Source organism: Ambystoma mexicanum, chromosome 12, assembly GCF_040938575.1.
Source record: "Ambystoma mexicanum isolate Mex_15411 chromosome 12, UKY_AmexF1_1, whole genome shotgun sequence".
Taxonomy (NCBI): Eukaryota; Metazoa; Chordata; class Amphibia; order Caudata; family Ambystomatidae; genus Ambystoma; species Ambystoma mexicanum.
This window is the reverse complement of record NC_090936.1, coordinates 147,536,780-147,554,460: the sequence shown is the minus strand read 5'-3', so window position 1 is coordinate 147,554,460 and position 17,681 is coordinate 147,536,780. Positions and strand designations below refer to the sequence as shown.

At 42.1% G+C, this 17,681-nt stretch overlaps 1 protein-coding gene across 2 annotated transcripts in view; it reads left to right on the top strand.

The window, feature by feature from the left end:
* ATXN10 (ataxin 10) overlaps window positions 1–17,681 on the top strand; it is a 1,945,293-nt gene that overhangs the window by 1,332,410 nt on the left and 595,202 nt on the right. For both annotated transcript variants that reach the window (XM_069628187.1, XM_069628188.1), the window contains one exon: window positions 4,658–4,827. In XM_069628187.1, coding sequence (XP_069484288.1) covers window positions 4,658–4,827 — 170 coding nt within the window. The remainder of the gene's footprint in view (window positions 1–4,657; window positions 4,828–17,681) is intronic.

Here is a 17,681-nt window from a genome sequence, read left to right as displayed (position 1 = left end):
CTTTATGGCTCTTGGACTCGCCAAAGCCCTGTGGCTCTTTGGTAGGCATACTGGCTCTCAATCAACTTAATTGACGTAGGGCGTCTGTCCGTTCTTTTGTTCCTAGTTCCCGTAACCTAGTTGGCTTTTCCAGCCTTGTTGCAAAGTGATCGTGCTCCTTTCAATCTGTTTTATGTAGGACGTATGCCTGTCCGACTTTATAAGTTCCTCATACCTTTGTCTGCTTTCTCAGCCTTGGTATAAAGCACTCATATCTCTTTCACACTGTTTCACAAAGGGCGTCAACCTGTTCAACTCTCTCAGGCTCTCGTACCCTTGTCGGCTTTCCCAGCTGTGGTTCTCTCCATTCGTGACTATCAGTCTCTGTAACCTCATAAGTTTTGCCAATCTTTGAAACCAAAGTTCACAGGCCTGACTGGCGTTTTCACTTTGTGAGCATTTGGTACTAGTCTCTGTGGGAAAGACACTTGCCGCGTGGAGCTTGGAGGCCCAGGCTTCCTTCTGGTCTCGGTGTCAGTTGCCAGGCACACCACTCCTCTCCTATGGTCTCGCCACCAGTTGGGACAGTTGTGTTTCCATCTTCATCTTTCTCCTGACTGGAGTCTCTTGCTCGGTCAGAATGCCCGCCTTTCAGCCTCTAGCTCGGGCCCGCAAATGTTGGAGACCCAGACTAATCACATAGATGCACTTGAATCAGAGAATCAATTAGCAAATGTTGGATTCTGCACTAGTAGGAAAATTAGACATGTGCAAACCCTCAAGAGGAGCGCAGCCCAAGGGGAGGAGACAGAGGTTTATAAAAAGAGAGCACAGTGAACACATGTGTGTGGGTGTTTGGAGACGGTGGATGGGACAGAGAGGTTGTGGATGAAGGGAGAAGCGAAGAAGGTAGTGGACTAAGTAAAAGCTATGGATGAGGTGGTGACAGAGAAAGAAGGTAGTAGAGAGAGAGAGAGAGAGAGAGAGAGAGAGAGAGAGAGAGAGAAAGAGAGACAGAGACAGACAGAGAGTAGCAGAGGAGGAGCTGGAGGGCGTAATGTATGAGGAGATGAAGAAAAGGTGAGAAGAGGAGGAGGTGGTGGTGAGAGTTGGAGTGGAAGTCTGGGAGAGACTTGTGAGAAGCCAGGAATGAGACATGGGCAACTAGGAGAGAGTTTTGTGGCTACGAACCCTTAAATGAAAATGTGGTTGAAAAATGCCTTACTATTCCCTATTTGGGAGAATTTTCCCTAGCTCAAACAAAAGCTAATGATTCTGTCGATGTCAAGATGTACAAATAAAAGTAAATCCTGTGTTCGTAATCCTAGTCTGGCCCTCACAGTCAAAATAACTCAAAGGTGCTAAGGGTAATGTTTCTTGCTTTCTTAAAGTGTTCAAATGGTCAAAGTTCAACATAGAGTTCAAAATCAGACAGAAATGTTTTCCTCACGTACAATGTTCACAGTTCTAGGCAGAACTTCCTTCCTCAGTTCCTTTGCAAAAACAAAAAATAGTTCCAAAAAGAATCACCAAGTTTCCAAGAGGATTTCTCTCTCACCTCAGAGCATCCGCGTCATTGAAGGAAATCCCTCCTTTCTCCCGAGCTTTCTCTTCACTCTAAATCTCAAAGGCACATTTCTTCCCAATGACGTTTGTTGTTCCTCTCTCAATAATTCACACAATGATCATACACACATGTCTTCCCCTGGTATACTCTCCTGCCAGGAATTCACTTACTTTATAGTTCATGTGTTGCTTTTCTTTAAATCCTTTCCTTAACAGTTTACACAATAGTTCATGCACACTTGTCTTCACTTGGCATACTCTCCTGTCAGGACGTTTTATATGAAACACTTATTTTCACCTGTTAGTTTCTCTCAACACTTTGCACTATTGGGGGGAATGACTCCCTTTCCCTGATGTTTGATAGGCTGGGTTCACTAACCTGTCCAACATCGTCACTTGTCTTGACAAATGTTCATATGGCTAAACAGGATGCTTTCTTCATTTGGCCTATCACAGGCTTTGTCTTCCCCTTCATGGATTTGGTGTTTCTTGGTAGTTACAAGCATCCCTTCATGCATATTTCTTCCCTTTTGGTTTCCTTTTAAGTATCTGCATTGATGCGCCGGCAACCTGGCAACCTTTTCACTTTCCCCTGGCTTTCCGGTTGACTTTGGTGTTGCTGCTCCTTCTTTGTCTGCTTCGTCGATTTGGCTTGGTGTGCGCCTAGTTAAGCGCAAACTTGCTACCGTGCCTCCTTTCTTGGTGCATGGTTCCCTTGCTCTCAGTGAACCGCCAGTTCTTTCCTCTCACTAGGATTTGGGTAAAGACTAGATTGCTGTGAGTGGTTCTTACATATAATCCTCATTCCTCCATTCTTCTCCCTAATCACAGTACTGATCTTATAACTCCACTGTGAGTCGTTGGGTATCCTATTCTTCCTTTTCCCAGTACTTTTTAGAGGAATGGTAAGAATCACACAACTTATGAATCTGTTTGGGAAGGAATTGTTCTTTGGTTTGTAGGAAGGGGATGTAGGATCCCTTGATTGGCGGGAATACTGTATTCAGTCTAGCAAGTCCACCTTACTACCATGAGGGTTGTGTCCCCCCACATAGACCTCCCTCGGGCAGCCATCCCCAGGGTCGGGATCAGGTAGCAGCTGCCCTTCCCTGGCCGTATGAGGAGAGTCTTTCCCTGGGAAGATAGTGGTGACATTGCTAGAGTCATCATAGACTCAAGGATATGAAAAGATCAACAAGAGAGGAAAACGTACCCCTCACATCCAGGGTGTGTGAGTGAAGTGCGAGGAGCTATGAGCAGGTGGTGGGTCATTGAGGAGGCAGTGCAGGAATTCCCTAGGCCAGCAGGGCTGAGAGGAGAGCTAGGAGAAAGCTCCTTAGGTTCAAACTGACGTTGCGGAGATGACAAAGATAGTACGAGTTGACATGGAGCCTTCGGGTAGGGGAAAGGTCGAGTTGCTGGCAACCATTCTCCATTTCCTTGACCTCCTACACCAGCCAGCTGTCTGTTAATAATTTCCTGGCTGCATAATTAGCCCTTTAGTAATGGCCAGGCTCTCCTTGATGGGTAAACTAGGCTTGGTAAGTATGGAGCTAAGGCTCACGTTATGTCCGGGAGTGGACTTCTTGATAGATTACTAGTACTCTTGAAAGTGTCAAATTATTCATTTTTCTAAAGTTTCAAACCTGTATCTTTCAGTGCAATATTTGCAGACATACCAACTCTTCCTATAAACAAGGTGTCAGCACCTTTACTTTAGCCTAGTCTGATCTACAGTTGTTTTGTGCCTTAATTCTTTCCATATATCTGTGCTAGATGCAATTATGAATATATAACCTCGTGTGTGCTCAAACAAGTGTATTATTTTGTTCATTAAGGATTCTCCAACGATCTCCAATTTCTGTTTCTCAACGCTAGGTGCTCCCTCCATGTAAAAGTATTACTTTGTATATATATTTTTCTGGGACTTCAATATGGGCTGCTCCCGAGTTTATTTTTGCTGGCATTGCCTATATTTTCATGCATGTTTGCATAACAATTAGAGCTTGCGTTCTTAAGGACAAATTGTTATCACTATTTGATCCTGGGGTTTTCTTACCCTTTGACATTCCTATGACTCTACGCACCAGGAGATTATTGATAACAAATATGTCTATTGCTTTTAATGCATTTGGCATTCGATCATCCTACAAGCAGGTTGTATTGTCAGTCAGTACAGAGTTTGATGCGGGACCAACTAATGTAAATGTCACGCTGCCATCCAGACAATCCTTAAGTATTTGTTGACAGATGGCATATCCACAATTGACAATTACTGCGTATGCAAAATGGTGCTCAATATAATTATATTTTCTAACCTAGTTATATTAACTATCTTGTACAGGTGCATTGTTGAGGTTATGTGGTCTGTGCGAACTGATAGAGGTTCAATGGATTATTCATTCACTAATGGGTGGAATAATGGTTTTAAAATGGGATGCTTCATGGAGAAAGTGTTGTATCTTGCCTTCAGTGAAAGAAGTTAGTGGAGACTGGTGAAACCTTCGCTGTATGATGCTGGACATTTTGCTGTCTTTTTAGGATACTAAGGCAAGATGCTTTAAACTGAGAAGGCTAAAATAAATACATGTTTCTACTCCCACTTTACCTAGGAGGCTTGTGGTTTTGCTAGTGGCACACGTTCGGGAGGATAGCTCAGGGGCAACGTACTTGGAAACAACACAATGCAGAGCAGCACAGGTTCGATACCCGGTCCAGTTGTCCTTAGAGGCTGGACTTCGGCATGAAGAGCGATATAAAAAAAATCAATGTATTATTATTTTATTTTTGTAATCGTCCTGGCCCTGCTGATATAACATAACATAGGGAGGATTCTCTGAAAGTGAAGCGAGCATTGGTTCATTATTTTTCTTGTTTGCATGTATGTTGATAACCTGTAGCTAAAATGATAAAGAAAATGAAAATGGTTATACTGTCTTAATCAAAATGATTGGAGTATCATCAAAATGTCTTTATTGCTATCTATTATTGGTAGAAGTCCTTGAAATGTTTTGAGTTAACTTCATAAATGACACCGAGACATCCAAATTCTGAACTCGCTGCAACAGACATTGAGTTTAAAAAAATGTTTAAACCCGTTTGTCTTCCTTAGACGTTTTGAGACTGACTCACCTGGCAGGGAAACAGACCAAAAACATTTTCACAGCCGCACATTCCATGTCATGGGTGGAAGAAGTAACACATCCTGCTGTTGGATTTAAAGCTCATCTGATTCGCCTAATTGGAAACCTGTGCTACAGAAACAAGGAGAACCAGGATAAGGTAGGACTGCCACCCTTCATACTATCTGGAGAATATACCACCTTCGAGCACTGCAGTGACAAGGATTCACCTGGTTACAACTTGCCTTAAACATTCTATTGAAATCTTTCCACTCCCACCCTCCACCATAACCAACTCTATGACTAAGCTGTGATGTGTGGAGAGCGTCTGATTAAATAGTCTTATGATTATAAAACAATCCAAACATATCAACCAATACTGTGCCGTGAAAATGCCAGTTTGCGCACCGCACACTGTCTGGCATGTCCTATTCAGTGCTTCATGCAGTAGGTACCTCAATGATTCATTCTGATGTAACAGTGCAGAGTCACAATATCAAGTGAAACACAAGTGAAAGGAGGACCTGCGGATGGATTGAATGAGTGTTATTTATAAGGTGCAGGAATCGCACTTTCTCTCCATTCGGTTGACAGCTAGGATGCTCCCGCCCCTAGGCCTGCCGAGACTTGGGGGAAGTAGTGGAAGGGTGGCTGCTGGCGAGCGCTTCTCTCTGCCTCTCTTGGGATTCCACATGAACAAAGCAAGCAAAGGTAGCCATATAGAGCAGTTGTGGCTGCTCCTGCTCTGATAGAGGGGCGATTAATGACCGGTACAGCCTGGGGATGTGGTCAAAGGTGGCAGAAGCCTGGGCATCTTTGTATGTATTAGATGGTAAAAGAGGATATAGTTGATGCTGGGTAAGGGAGGCGGGTCGGGGCAGAATGTCAGGAATTGCTTGTAGTTGATAGCATGGTGGGTGTTGTGCGTCAGGAAACGAGGTCTTTTTTTAAAGTATGTTATGTGTCGTTTACCTGATTACTTTCCTGTCAGCCCCTACTCTTCTGAGTCATGGACATTTCACAGCAGATTTAGTAAAGTAAGGGAGTGAGAGGGGCATAGGCTATTTAACATAGTGCATGGTGAGATGTAGTCTGCTGTCTAACCCTTGGCACTGTAGCAGGGGACGCTACATGAGTGGGGGTCACCACCCCCAGTATGCAGATGGGCTGGATGAGGTTTTCAGGGGATTCCCCTGGATCTCCTCGCCTGCAGCATGTATACCTAAAGGGAAAATAACTGCACTACTGCACTTTCTCCATGATGCAGCGCTAGGTGGCAGCAACGCTGCCAATGCGCAAGCTTTGGTCCAAGCTGCGTGCATGGTGTCTGAAAATAAGTAGGCTGGTGCCCTAGACAGTTCAGCATGCAGCAAATGCCATGGGTTAGATGGCCCAGTGGGAATCAATTACACATCCCCTTATTGGACATGTTTCACACCCCCTTCCCATCCATTGCCATTTCTGTTTTGCTTTTTAACAATTGTATTTGCTTTTGTAAAGTAAAAGCGAAATCCATAAACACTAGAAACTTGAACATACATGTGCTACTCCGCATGATATTATAATCGTGTCATAGGCAGCACAGTAGACAGGGGTTATTTGTCAGAGACGAACGGTCTCAGTTTTCCAATCAACGCAGTGGAGAAAAGGCCAAGAGTCGCTCAGGAGAGCATCTGGTCGATCAAAGCAGAGTTTGCCAGGCAGATCTTCAGGCTTTCAAAAGATATTGTCGTCCATGTCCAGTGAGTATTCCAGTGCCAATAAGAATTGTGATCCTGACCATTAGAACATTGCCTGGGCTTTTAAACGCACCCTGGCTTTTGTCTGGGCTGTGGAGATATTCATATGCTAATTGCGGCAGCCCACATAGGTACGCAAAGCTAAAAGTGAGGTGCGAATAGGTGAGGGAAATTGGGGATGAAGTGAGGAATGTCTGTGTGTAGTAAGACTTTTTCTTAGGTTGAAGAAGACGAGTGAATACAGAGGTTGTCTATTCGTATAGAGTCTGTTCTGTGCTCTACCTAATGCGAGGGAGGAGATCCATTGTGTTGCATTCCATTGTGGCATTCATGACTGATGGACCGGAGCGCCCCCGCATAACCATACAGTTTACACGGACCCATGACCTTCACCAATCTTTCCTATATACACGCGCTGGGACTGGATTCTTTTAGTAATGACAAGAACCCCAGATTTTAATAGCAGCGCATATAGGTCATAGAACTACTGTTTTTTTGCAGGACGTTATATAGGATATGCTGCTCCCCTGATCACTATTGAAATGCTATGTGTTGTATTTTGCAGATTCCAGCTAAATTACCCTAGATTGGATTGCCTGGGACTGAGAACAGTGATGCAGGCCCTGTATCTAATGTCTGAACTGTGAAGGTGGCACATATCATAGTGATAACAGTTCATGTCTGCAACCTGCACCTCCCCGCATGTTGTGTGCTACACATCCCATGACCCCCTCCCAATGAGCATGCTAGCTGGGTCTGGTGGGAGCTATAGGCAAAAATATTGGGCGAGCGTATTGTTGTACATCTATATCCACCTGATGCTATGGTTTGGTTTTGATGATTTCATGTAGGTTCTTCCAGTCTGTGAATGGTGCAATGTGCTGAGTCTGATTAGTAGCATATTATACCATTCTGTGGCCATATGTCTGCCATTGGGAACAACCATTTAACATGTACAGTGTTAAAACTGCTGGATGGATTTGCACCAAATAAGAAGCCAGTTGGGCATAAGGCATCACAGATATTCCTTTTTTTGTTTCTTGTAAATCCCTAAAGTCGTTTTTTTTTAAATCTGATACAGCAGAGGGTCAAGAAAAGTTTATATATTTCCCATGGGGCATTGAGACTTTTTGGAAATTTGCTAGATGTGATTTCCTCCAGTTATCCTGCCGGAAGGCAAAAAGTAAATGAGCTGAAGATTATACTTGGACGAGGGAAATGGATGGCCTCACATCAGTGTAAGGGTGTTGGAGGGGAGAAAGAGGGTCACATAGTTAGGTGACCACCTTGAGGATAGCTGGAGGGCCCATTGTGACTCCGATAATTTTCATTTTACTAATGGAATCCTGGAGGATTTCTGTGGGATTCACGTAGGAACATCAAAAGACACGGTTGGAAAAAAAGGTAGGTCGTGGAAAATAGTTGGGGAAATTGGATAATAGGGGAGGGTCAGGGAGAAATACATGGTGTGGGAAGGTGAGGTGCACATAGAGAGTGGCAGTGGGAATGGGCAAGACTTTTTCATTTGTAAGTGTTTTTCCATAAGTGCTGTAATAGGCAAATACTGCATTACTGCAGGATTGATTACCACAGCTATACAAGGTGGATCAATGGTGATCACGCTTATGTTAATGTGGGAAATGTTTGAGGGAGACTACTGTGGAAATTAAACCAAGGGGGGAAAGGGCAAAGGCCACGGGATCTGGTTATTTATAGTGAGGAAGTTCTCAGCAATGGTCTTTTATCCTAATTGTTGCAATGGCTTTTGTAAGGGGATCTGGTTCTTTAATAGTGAGTGGGATGTGAGCCACAGAGAAGATATACACCCTGATTCATGGATTATTTGCGCCAAAAAAAACAGGATTTGTGCGCCATTCTGCCCGCCAATCCCTGTTTAACAAATGGGGATTCGCGGGCAGAATAGCGCACAAATCCTGTTTTTTTCGGCACAAATAATCCATAAATCAGTGTGTAAGGATAACAGAACCACCGAAATGTACTGAAAACTTTAAGACAGAGTTAAAATGGTCCAGTTCATCACAATAAAACTCATGAAATTCGGTGGATGTTGGTAGTGATGACACTCAACTATGAATCATCCCCATTTTTCAACCCATGAGCACATACATGAGTTCAGAGCATTATGTCCTCATGGGTGACATCTATGTGGGTAATTCAGTTTTAGGATTGTGGTCACTTCCAGCGTTCGCCAAAATTGTATGGGTTTTGTTGCAATGAATAGGATCATCTTTACTCTGTCTTAACTCTGAATATATATATATATATATGATTTTCCAATGGCTAATGCAGGATACTGCTACATTCCAATATGGCCGCCACGGCTTAGTGACCTAGCTGTTGGCTTGTGGAGATAGGCAACATGGGAAAAGGACTAATCTGCAATATCTATTGTAATTGTATTCACGTCTCCCTAACGTGATCAAGTGTTCGGGGAAGCGCGAAACGCGCCGTTCAGGACACTGCCCTGGCGTCCTGCTTTGTTTGCTGTGTGTTTTATGCCTAAATTTTTTTAACACTTATTAAACTTGGTTTGTTTACTTGTATCCAAGTTTATTTTTTTCAGGACGTTCAGTACCTCACGCTTGGAGTGCGTTTTTTTCCTTCATGTCTTAACGATATATATATATATATATATATATATTCTTATTTGCAGGACACAAGGGACTTCTTACCACATATTACTGACACTCCCTGGGAAGAGGGTCTTCTCTTGGCTACCCTCGATGTTGTATCTCTATATACATCCATTGATCATCAAGTGGGAATGCGAGCTTGTCAATTTTTTATGGAGACACGTTCATTGAATTATCATGGCCACAGCTCTATGATTTTGGAGATGTTGTTCTTTTGCCTCACCAATAATGTTTTTCTGTTTGATGGTGCATTTTACTGGCAAGTCAGGGCAACTGCTACGGGCAGTACTTTTGCCCCATCGTATGCCAATCTGACGATGGGATGGTGGGAGGCTACATTCTTATGTGATTTACTTGCGTCCAGTTTTCCTATCCAAATTGTTGCCTGGTGGCGCTACATCGATGATGTATTTGTAATTTGGAAGAGTAGCGAAATCGACTGGCAACTGTTTGTGAGAAGTATCAATACTAATGTGGTGAATTTAAGTTTCACATAATGCCATAGCACCACCGAGGTGATTTACCTTGATACGGTGGTAACCCTAGATATAACTGGCTTTCACACAGTTCTGCATAAAAAACCCTCCAATACTGGCTTACCTCTGCATTCCACCAGCTGCCATCCTTTGTCATGTAAAAAAAGCATTCTGTACGGTGAGTTCATCCGCTACCGCAGGAACTGCACTGACTTGGCATCGTTTGACTATCACTGTGCTCGAGCGGCTACTGATTTTTTGCAACAAGGCTATACCAAAGGAAACATCGAAAAGGCCTATACCAAAGCTCGAGGACTCTGTAGGGATAAACTATTGTATGGTACCAAATCACACAAGACCTTAACAGATGATGAACCTAGACTCATTGTCTCTTTTGATAATGCCTCCCACAATGTCCGCAGGATCATTGAATGACATTGGCGTGTTTTGATCTTGGATAAAGATCTATGCCCCTTACTTTCCAAATGTCCCATCATCACATATCAAAGAGTACCATCGCTCAGAGACAAGCTAGTTTCCGGCTTTTTGTCACCTATTGATAAAAGTCCTTCCATTTCCAATTGGCTGGCGGTCTCCCCCATTGGCTTTACGAAATGTACTAAATGTAAAGCAAGTGCTCATGCCACTCCCTGTAAATCTTTTTTGCATCCAGTCACCAAATGTAACCAAATCATTAATTATTCTATCAATTGTGACACTACTTTTGTTGTCTATGTCCTCTCGTGTCCCTGCATGAAGTGCTACGTTGGGAGCACTACCTGCAAGCTCAAACTCAGGATTCTCCAGCATCTCAGGGCTATTAAAAACTTAGATCCTGCGTACCCCATGGCTAAACACTTTCGGCAGGAACATGAGAATGACTCAAATTTCTTACGTTTTTTGCAGTGGCACACATTCCTATTAGTCCTAAGGGTGTTGACCGTGTTCTAAAATTAAGACAATTGGAAACACGTTTTATTCTGGACTTCGATACCAAGTTTCCCAATGGACATAATCTCGATGAGGAGCTTTATACGTTTTTGGGGACTTAAGTCTGGTCGATGTGGTTAATTTCTGTGATGTCCTTCCTCTCGTTGATGCATCTTGATTTTCTTTTGGTTTAGGTGTTTTCCGTTAGCATTTTTCTCCCTATATTGTATCCTTGGTCTGTCTGTATTACTTTACACCTTACTTCATCAGTGTTTTCATTTTTCAGACTTTTGTCTGTCTAACTTTTTTATCTGCTGCAGCACGATTGGATGGGACTCGAGCTCTTTATTGTTTTTGTTTATTTCAAATATTTTTTGTTCTCCTTTTGCTTTTCCTATTCTTGTAGCTTCACCTTCTCTTTCATGTAGTTTCACAGCTGTCTCTTTTGTTTGATTTGTACATTAGTACCAATAACCGTTCCTACTTTCTGTCAATATTAGTTATTCCCTGCTTTCCCAGCCCATGTTAGATCTACGACTACTGGTATCTTTCATATCATCTCCTTTTCTCTGACTAGCTATGGACCGTGTCCTTCTATATATGTCAAATGCCGCCATTCTGGCTCTTACAAGTTTCCACATTTTGAGGCTGCTATATCTTCTTTTAATGCTGCTGATACTTCGCAATTTTTGCTATTATTGATTCTGTCATAAAGGCCCGGCATATTTGCACATTATTATGCTGCTATGCACTTGCATTTTATTTCATCTTTTAATGGGGCCAGAATGTTGTATCGTGCACGTTTATAGATTTTTATATTGCAACCTTGGTTTTGCGCACTTGCGCTCCATTATGCTGCTACAACTGCGTGCACTTGCACTTTATCTCATTTGCCAGAATGCTGTAAATTGCATCTTGTACATATATTGCTATTGTCACTTTGGTCTCACATTTTTGCACATTAATTTGTTGCTATAACTGCCTGAACATGCACTTTATTTTTACTTTACTGGTATTAGAAATCTATACCTGTATTTTATGATGATCCAGATACTTGTCATAGGTTTTCCTGTGTGGCCGTAAGACGGTTGCTATATTACCATCTAATTTAATAGATGGGTTTTTTCATTGTGGATGGTTATTTTATTCATTCAATTGTGTCTTTATATTATTAATTACCACCTTTCATTAATATTGTAAACTACATTGGGGGCACTGTGGAACCGTGGGTCCGCCTGGCATGGAATGTGTGCAACAGAGTATGCGTCTTGGTTATTTTTGCCATAAACATGCTTATAGTGCTTTAATTACTGTAGCGCCACTTGGCTCACAGTACGGCCTATTTTTGCCTTTTCATTCCATCATGGCCGCCGCTCTTTCCATGTGTCCAGGCACACATCGAGCTCCAGTGAAACAGCAAAAGGACTGCATTTGCCAAACTACTAAGGTGCGCCAGTCCTTCGTCTCTTCACGTGATCAAGCACTCAGTCGAGTGCGAAACGCGTTGTGGCGGGTCGTGCTCACGGGCGTCCTGCCTCTGTTTTCGCCACTGCTTTTCAGCCGTATCTTGTACTTTTGTTTTTTTCTGGTAACATTAAATACCTTCAGATCCATACTGTGTCGTGAGCTGTGCTATTTTTCCTTTGACCATGGTCTTTCAATTGACCGCGGAGAGTGCGGTTCATTCTTTCCTCTTTTTGTCTCAATATATATATATATATATATATATATATATTTTTGTCTCAATGAAGCTTTTCAAAGGAAAGGCAGCGAGTGGAATACACTCCAGAGAGCAGCTGCAACAGGAGAAAAATATCCTTGCGGCAAGTAAGTGGAAAAAACACCTCGGTATTTCCTGGCAGCACATTTTCTTTATTAATATAAATGCATCAGGAAAGGGAACCAAAAAAAGAATGACGCGTTTCGCGGTACGCAGACCGCTTGATCACGTAGGTTTGCAAACAACACAGATGATGGACTGCAATTTATCCCCAAGCAACTCTTTGATTACGCATAGAGAGTGTAAACCTGCTAGAAGCCACTAATTCAACATGTTTTGCAAGGCAGCCATCTTGGATCAATTGGATGGTATATGTTACTCATAGAGGAATACAGACAACTTCCTCTGACATATACGACATGGATGACAGTATTAACATGATTTAAAATACGTTCATAATTCCAAAATCCATGCCGAAAAGGGCAAAAAATAATGCCACTTAAAATAAAGCAGTTACACAAAGAGACCATTTGTTTCTCAAATTCTGTTTCTTTGTGTATCCATAATACATTTACATTGCATACAAAGAGGAAGTAATCAAATATTGCTCCTGGCTGCCTAATGACAATCAAGGCAGTAATAGCCTTTACAGAGTGCAGATCGGCTCATATGCCTTTAACCTGCTCAAGCATGGATGTGCTTCACTATATGTATGATACCTGATTGTTAAATGCTGTGATTACGTATAACATACAGCAGGCTTGGATGATACTTGAACTGAATGCATGTAGGCAATAATACCTATTTGTTGGGGTTTGTGCAAAGATGCAAAAAATAAGTAAAGAAATTGGATTTGTGTGCAAATAGCATTTTAGCAGCAAAAATATGTGTTTACATAGCAGCAATTGAATATGTATATTTTGTAATGACTGTGAAATACTTTTAATACTTTAGTTCAAATCATGTTGTATAATGTATATGTATTGCTGCTTTTGTAGTGCTTAAAGTTCTTACGAAGCCAAAGCACAATTAAAATGAATATATATATATATATATATATATATATATATATATATATATATATATATATATATTAATTTGAGCTAATTTGCATACACACAATGCCTTTCTGATGTGGTTCTTAACTGGAATTGCACTTCCAGCGATGGTGGCATTGTTGCGTTTGTCGCTTGGCCAAATGGAATGTTGTACTTTCACATTTCAGTGATAAATCCACCATAGTTTTGCTGGTGTTTGTTAAGCAACCCTCCCCCACCCCCCAACTTTATCTCCTCGGTCTTTGTCACGCACTTAGACTAGTAGATATGCCCCTGGCCTAGTATGCTAGTTATTGTTGTTTGATCATTCGGAATCTTCAAGGCCTAAGAATGACAATGTTCCAGTACTCCAACCACAAGACAGTTAGACTATACTACATTGATAATCTGTAATAAGCGTGACATCAGGTATGTAGTCATCTGCAGTCTTGGGAACTGTCTGTCTTGATTTAGATATTTTGGAGGGTCAGAAAAAGGACAGAGCCTAGAAGTTGCCATTTTCAGGAAACGTTTATTGAAAATGATAAGGCAATGTCTCACTTTCCCTAAGCTATGGGTTTCCCTACCTAACTCAACTAACTAGGGTGCTTGTCGTCAGTTGTGAAGTCCAAAGTAAAACTCTGTCCTCGGCCCAGAACTAAACTGCTCTGACCCTACCTCTAATACAAAACAACTAAAGTCCAGGTGAATGACTCCCTTCTCCTGGGGTGCTTTTTAAGCCAGTCTCTATCAATATAGAATATTTAGATAGCCAAGAACTATCTCCCATACCAGTTCATTCATTTACCTTATGAGACTTCCACACCCCTTTGTTCCCTTTCTCTTGGCTTTTCAAGTCCCTCTTTAGCACAAGTTGTAATCCTCTGATCACTTGGCTATTCACTGGGATGTATGTGATGTACCCAGTGACTAGTTTCACTCTTCTTGTTACTTGGTCTTTCACTGGAATGAGAATAATGTAACCAGGAAAGATTCTCACTCTTCTCATTACTTTGTAACTCACAGGGACGAGTATGATGAGCCCAGTAATAATTCTCACTACTTGGTTTCTCACTGGGGATGAGTAGGCTGAGCCCAGTAATAATTCTCACTCTTCTCGCTAATCTGTCTCCAACTCTGTACAAGTACAATTACTCCAATCGTTATATTTGTTTTTCTGACTGTGATGATTATGACTATATCAATCATTATAATCACCTCTCCCCGTTACCTTTTTTGTAATAGGGCTGCTTCACCGGGTTGACGTTGTCCTCCTTCGGTTCTCTCTCTTTCTTGTCAGGATGGCTCTCATACATTCTTCTTGGTAAGTGGTATCGGCTCTGAGAAGGGTTTCCTCTCTCTCTCTCTCTCTCTGTCTCAGCCACCACTTCTGTCTCGGGGGGTCCCTCCTGGAACTCGAGTCAGCTTGACAGACTCCCTCTAGTCTGCCCCTCGAACGGTGCAACTCGGGCATCTGTTTCTTGCAGCTCTTCTCCAGCTTTCCTTCTGTGTCCCTCCTGGGACTAAAGTCAGGTTGACTGCTCCTCCAACAGTGCTGCTTATGCACCTGTTCCATCCAACTCCTCCCCTACTTAGGATGCAGCCTTTCCCCGTGTTCACCAGCATCCCTCCTGTTTTTATGACGTGCAGCTGGGGCTTCCCCAACAGAGCCTCATAGTCATATCTCTCTGTTGCTGGAGTGTTCTGTATCACTCAAGCATTCTTCTTCTTCTGAGTATCTGATGCTTGAGTGTTTTTTTTTTCTTTAGCCTTTTTAAACCCACCATAATTTCTCTGGTGACACTGTTTCGCTGTCCATATACAAGGAACAGTGCAATGAAGCATGCAGGTGAAGTCATGTAAAAACTATAATACATCTATAAAAGCTTTTTACAACGTCTATATAAAAGTCTATATTACAGTAGAACAGTGACATCACTACCCACTATAATATCGTATTACAGTTGCGTTGTGACATGTCAATGCCTGCATGCTTGAGCCGCCGGAGAGGAGAATCCGCAAAACACCGGAGCACTTAAGCACTTTGGCTTAAAGCGCTATATAAATTCAATAAACAAACACGTATTTAAAAGCTCTGACCAGCTTTTCAGATTCCTTTTTTCTAAAATTCATTTCTGTAGCACTTTGCAACTGCAACCCAGAATCGTTTACGGATTCTTTAATAGGATGCTTATTTTTTGCGCTGATGATGTTTGATACAGAGGACAAGAATCTATCTGCACGTAATCACTTATTTTAAACCACAGGAAACGTTTTAAGTGCAGTGTCTTCAACTTCTTTGAAAAATTATAACACATAAGCTTTCACCTGAACAGATTTTGCATTGGGTGTATCTATCAACCATCAGAAGATCCTTTGCATTAGAGATAGCAGGACATAAAGCATTAAACGGAGTGAGGTGTAGGTGTGGCCATGTGCCATAAGGAATAACATACCCCCTGTCGTACATACAAAAGGATATTGAAAGTCACCATAGAGTTCCATTGCTTTTATAAAAGAACTCTACATTCAGTCTAATTCCCCCATTTAATCACACAACTTCTTGGTGACTTGCAATATCGGTAAAACGTAATAAAGGGGCACTTTTTAGTTTTTTATTACTTGACTTAGTTTTACAATTTTTGCAAGAGGATCCCTTACATTCGGATCTCCAAAATTGTCCTAGCTCTGCTTTACACTGTCCCATTTGATAATGCGACCCGGTCGAAATTTTCATAATTTTAAAGTTGTCACCTGTAGCCCTTCCAGGCCAAGACCTTGAAAAAAAGAGGCTGCAGCAATCACTAGTCTTGTGGTTTTTCCACTCATCAGGCTGTGCCACCAGACCTTGTCTTCGTAGATCCGTAGCTCTTTCAGGTGATGGCCCACGTATTTGTCTCTTATTATGGTTGTACCGGGACAGGACAACAGGATAACAGTTCTTTGTTATTGCAGAAGCCACAAATGTTGGATGTTGACTGTCTCCTGATAGCTAGGATTTCGTTCGTTTTTAGCAAGTTCAAATGTGCTCTTAAAAATGTTGATCTCGGCTTTCGGTCAGGAAATTTTGTCAAATATTCAGACGGGATGTTCATTTTTTGCATGTTCATCGGTAGATGTAATGTCAACTTATTGTTTGATGCTGCTTCTATGGTGTGAGTCCATTCCCATTCTTTAAGACAAGTTTTTGTTTTCTGTGGATTCGTCTCCAGTTCCTCCTCAGTACTTCCAATTTCGTAAAGTAATGCTAGATTCTTCTTTGACCAGGCTGTTCGCATCTTGTTTTTGCCTCTGTGCATTTTCCTGAAGATGATTTCTAAGATTTTAGGCCGGCAAGCAAGTCGAATTTTTCTGAATAACATCAAGCCGTTTAGATAGACTATCCCCTTAATTGAAACCAAACTTATCTCCCTTCTTATTGAGGCTATTGGTGTTGAAGCTGGCAAATTCAGCACTTTTCGCAAGTGCAGTCCTAATGTTGGCCAGATTTATTCCGATATGTTTGGCATTGCTTTGGCTCCATAACAATTCGCCGGTGTTACTCTGGCTTTGAAGAAGTCGATAACAGGCTTCATAGAAAAGCGCACAAATACTTTGTCCATGACCTTTGTTTGGGAAGCCAGGGTCTTAGTTTTGGCATACAGAGAGGTCTCCGTTGCCAACTCACATTGATTAACTTTGTGTATTATACCAAGATATTTAAAAGATGTTACTCTTTCCAGCTGTTCTCCTGCTATGTCCCACCGTAACCTTTCATTTCGTTTGGCTGTTTTTTCCAGAATCATGATCTTTGTTTTTTCTGTGTTGAGTTCCAGGTTGTTCTCTTTTAAATATGCAAGCAAACCGTTTAGTTGGCGCTGGAGTCAATGGCCGTCTGGTCCAACAATATGATGTTGTCCACGTATAGTAAACGGCTCACTTTCTCGTTGCCTATTGTTAGAGGGAAAGATCGTGTTTTCGCTTCTTGGGCCTCAAAGTCACCCGTTTAGGTATTGTACAAGTCGAGGGCTAAGGGGCAGCCTTGTTTGATCCCTCTCCCTGTCGCGATTCCACCAGAAAGTTGGCCGTCTCTTCTGAGTCTTACTCTGTTTTTTCGTAGTTGAAAGGGTGCTAACGAAGGCCGGTAATCCACTGTCAGCTGTGCTGCGGCTTGTTCGTCTCGAATCTTTGCCATATGGTATTGTTGGGTTATACTCTTTGATTCCTTTGTTAGCCCATATATTTCCTTGTGAGCTGTGTCTGGGTTGACCAGCGGGCAGACAACAGGTTGTGGTCACTGTGCTGTGTTCTTATGACTGCAAATGAGTCTACTAAAGAGAGCAGACTTCTTGATACATAGATATGATCAATTGTGGTCTCCTGCCCCTCCCTTTTCCATGTCGGGATTATGGCCTTGTTTCGAGCCTTTAGAGCGTGGGGGTTATGGAAGTCTCTTGATTTCATTAAGTCACTCCACTG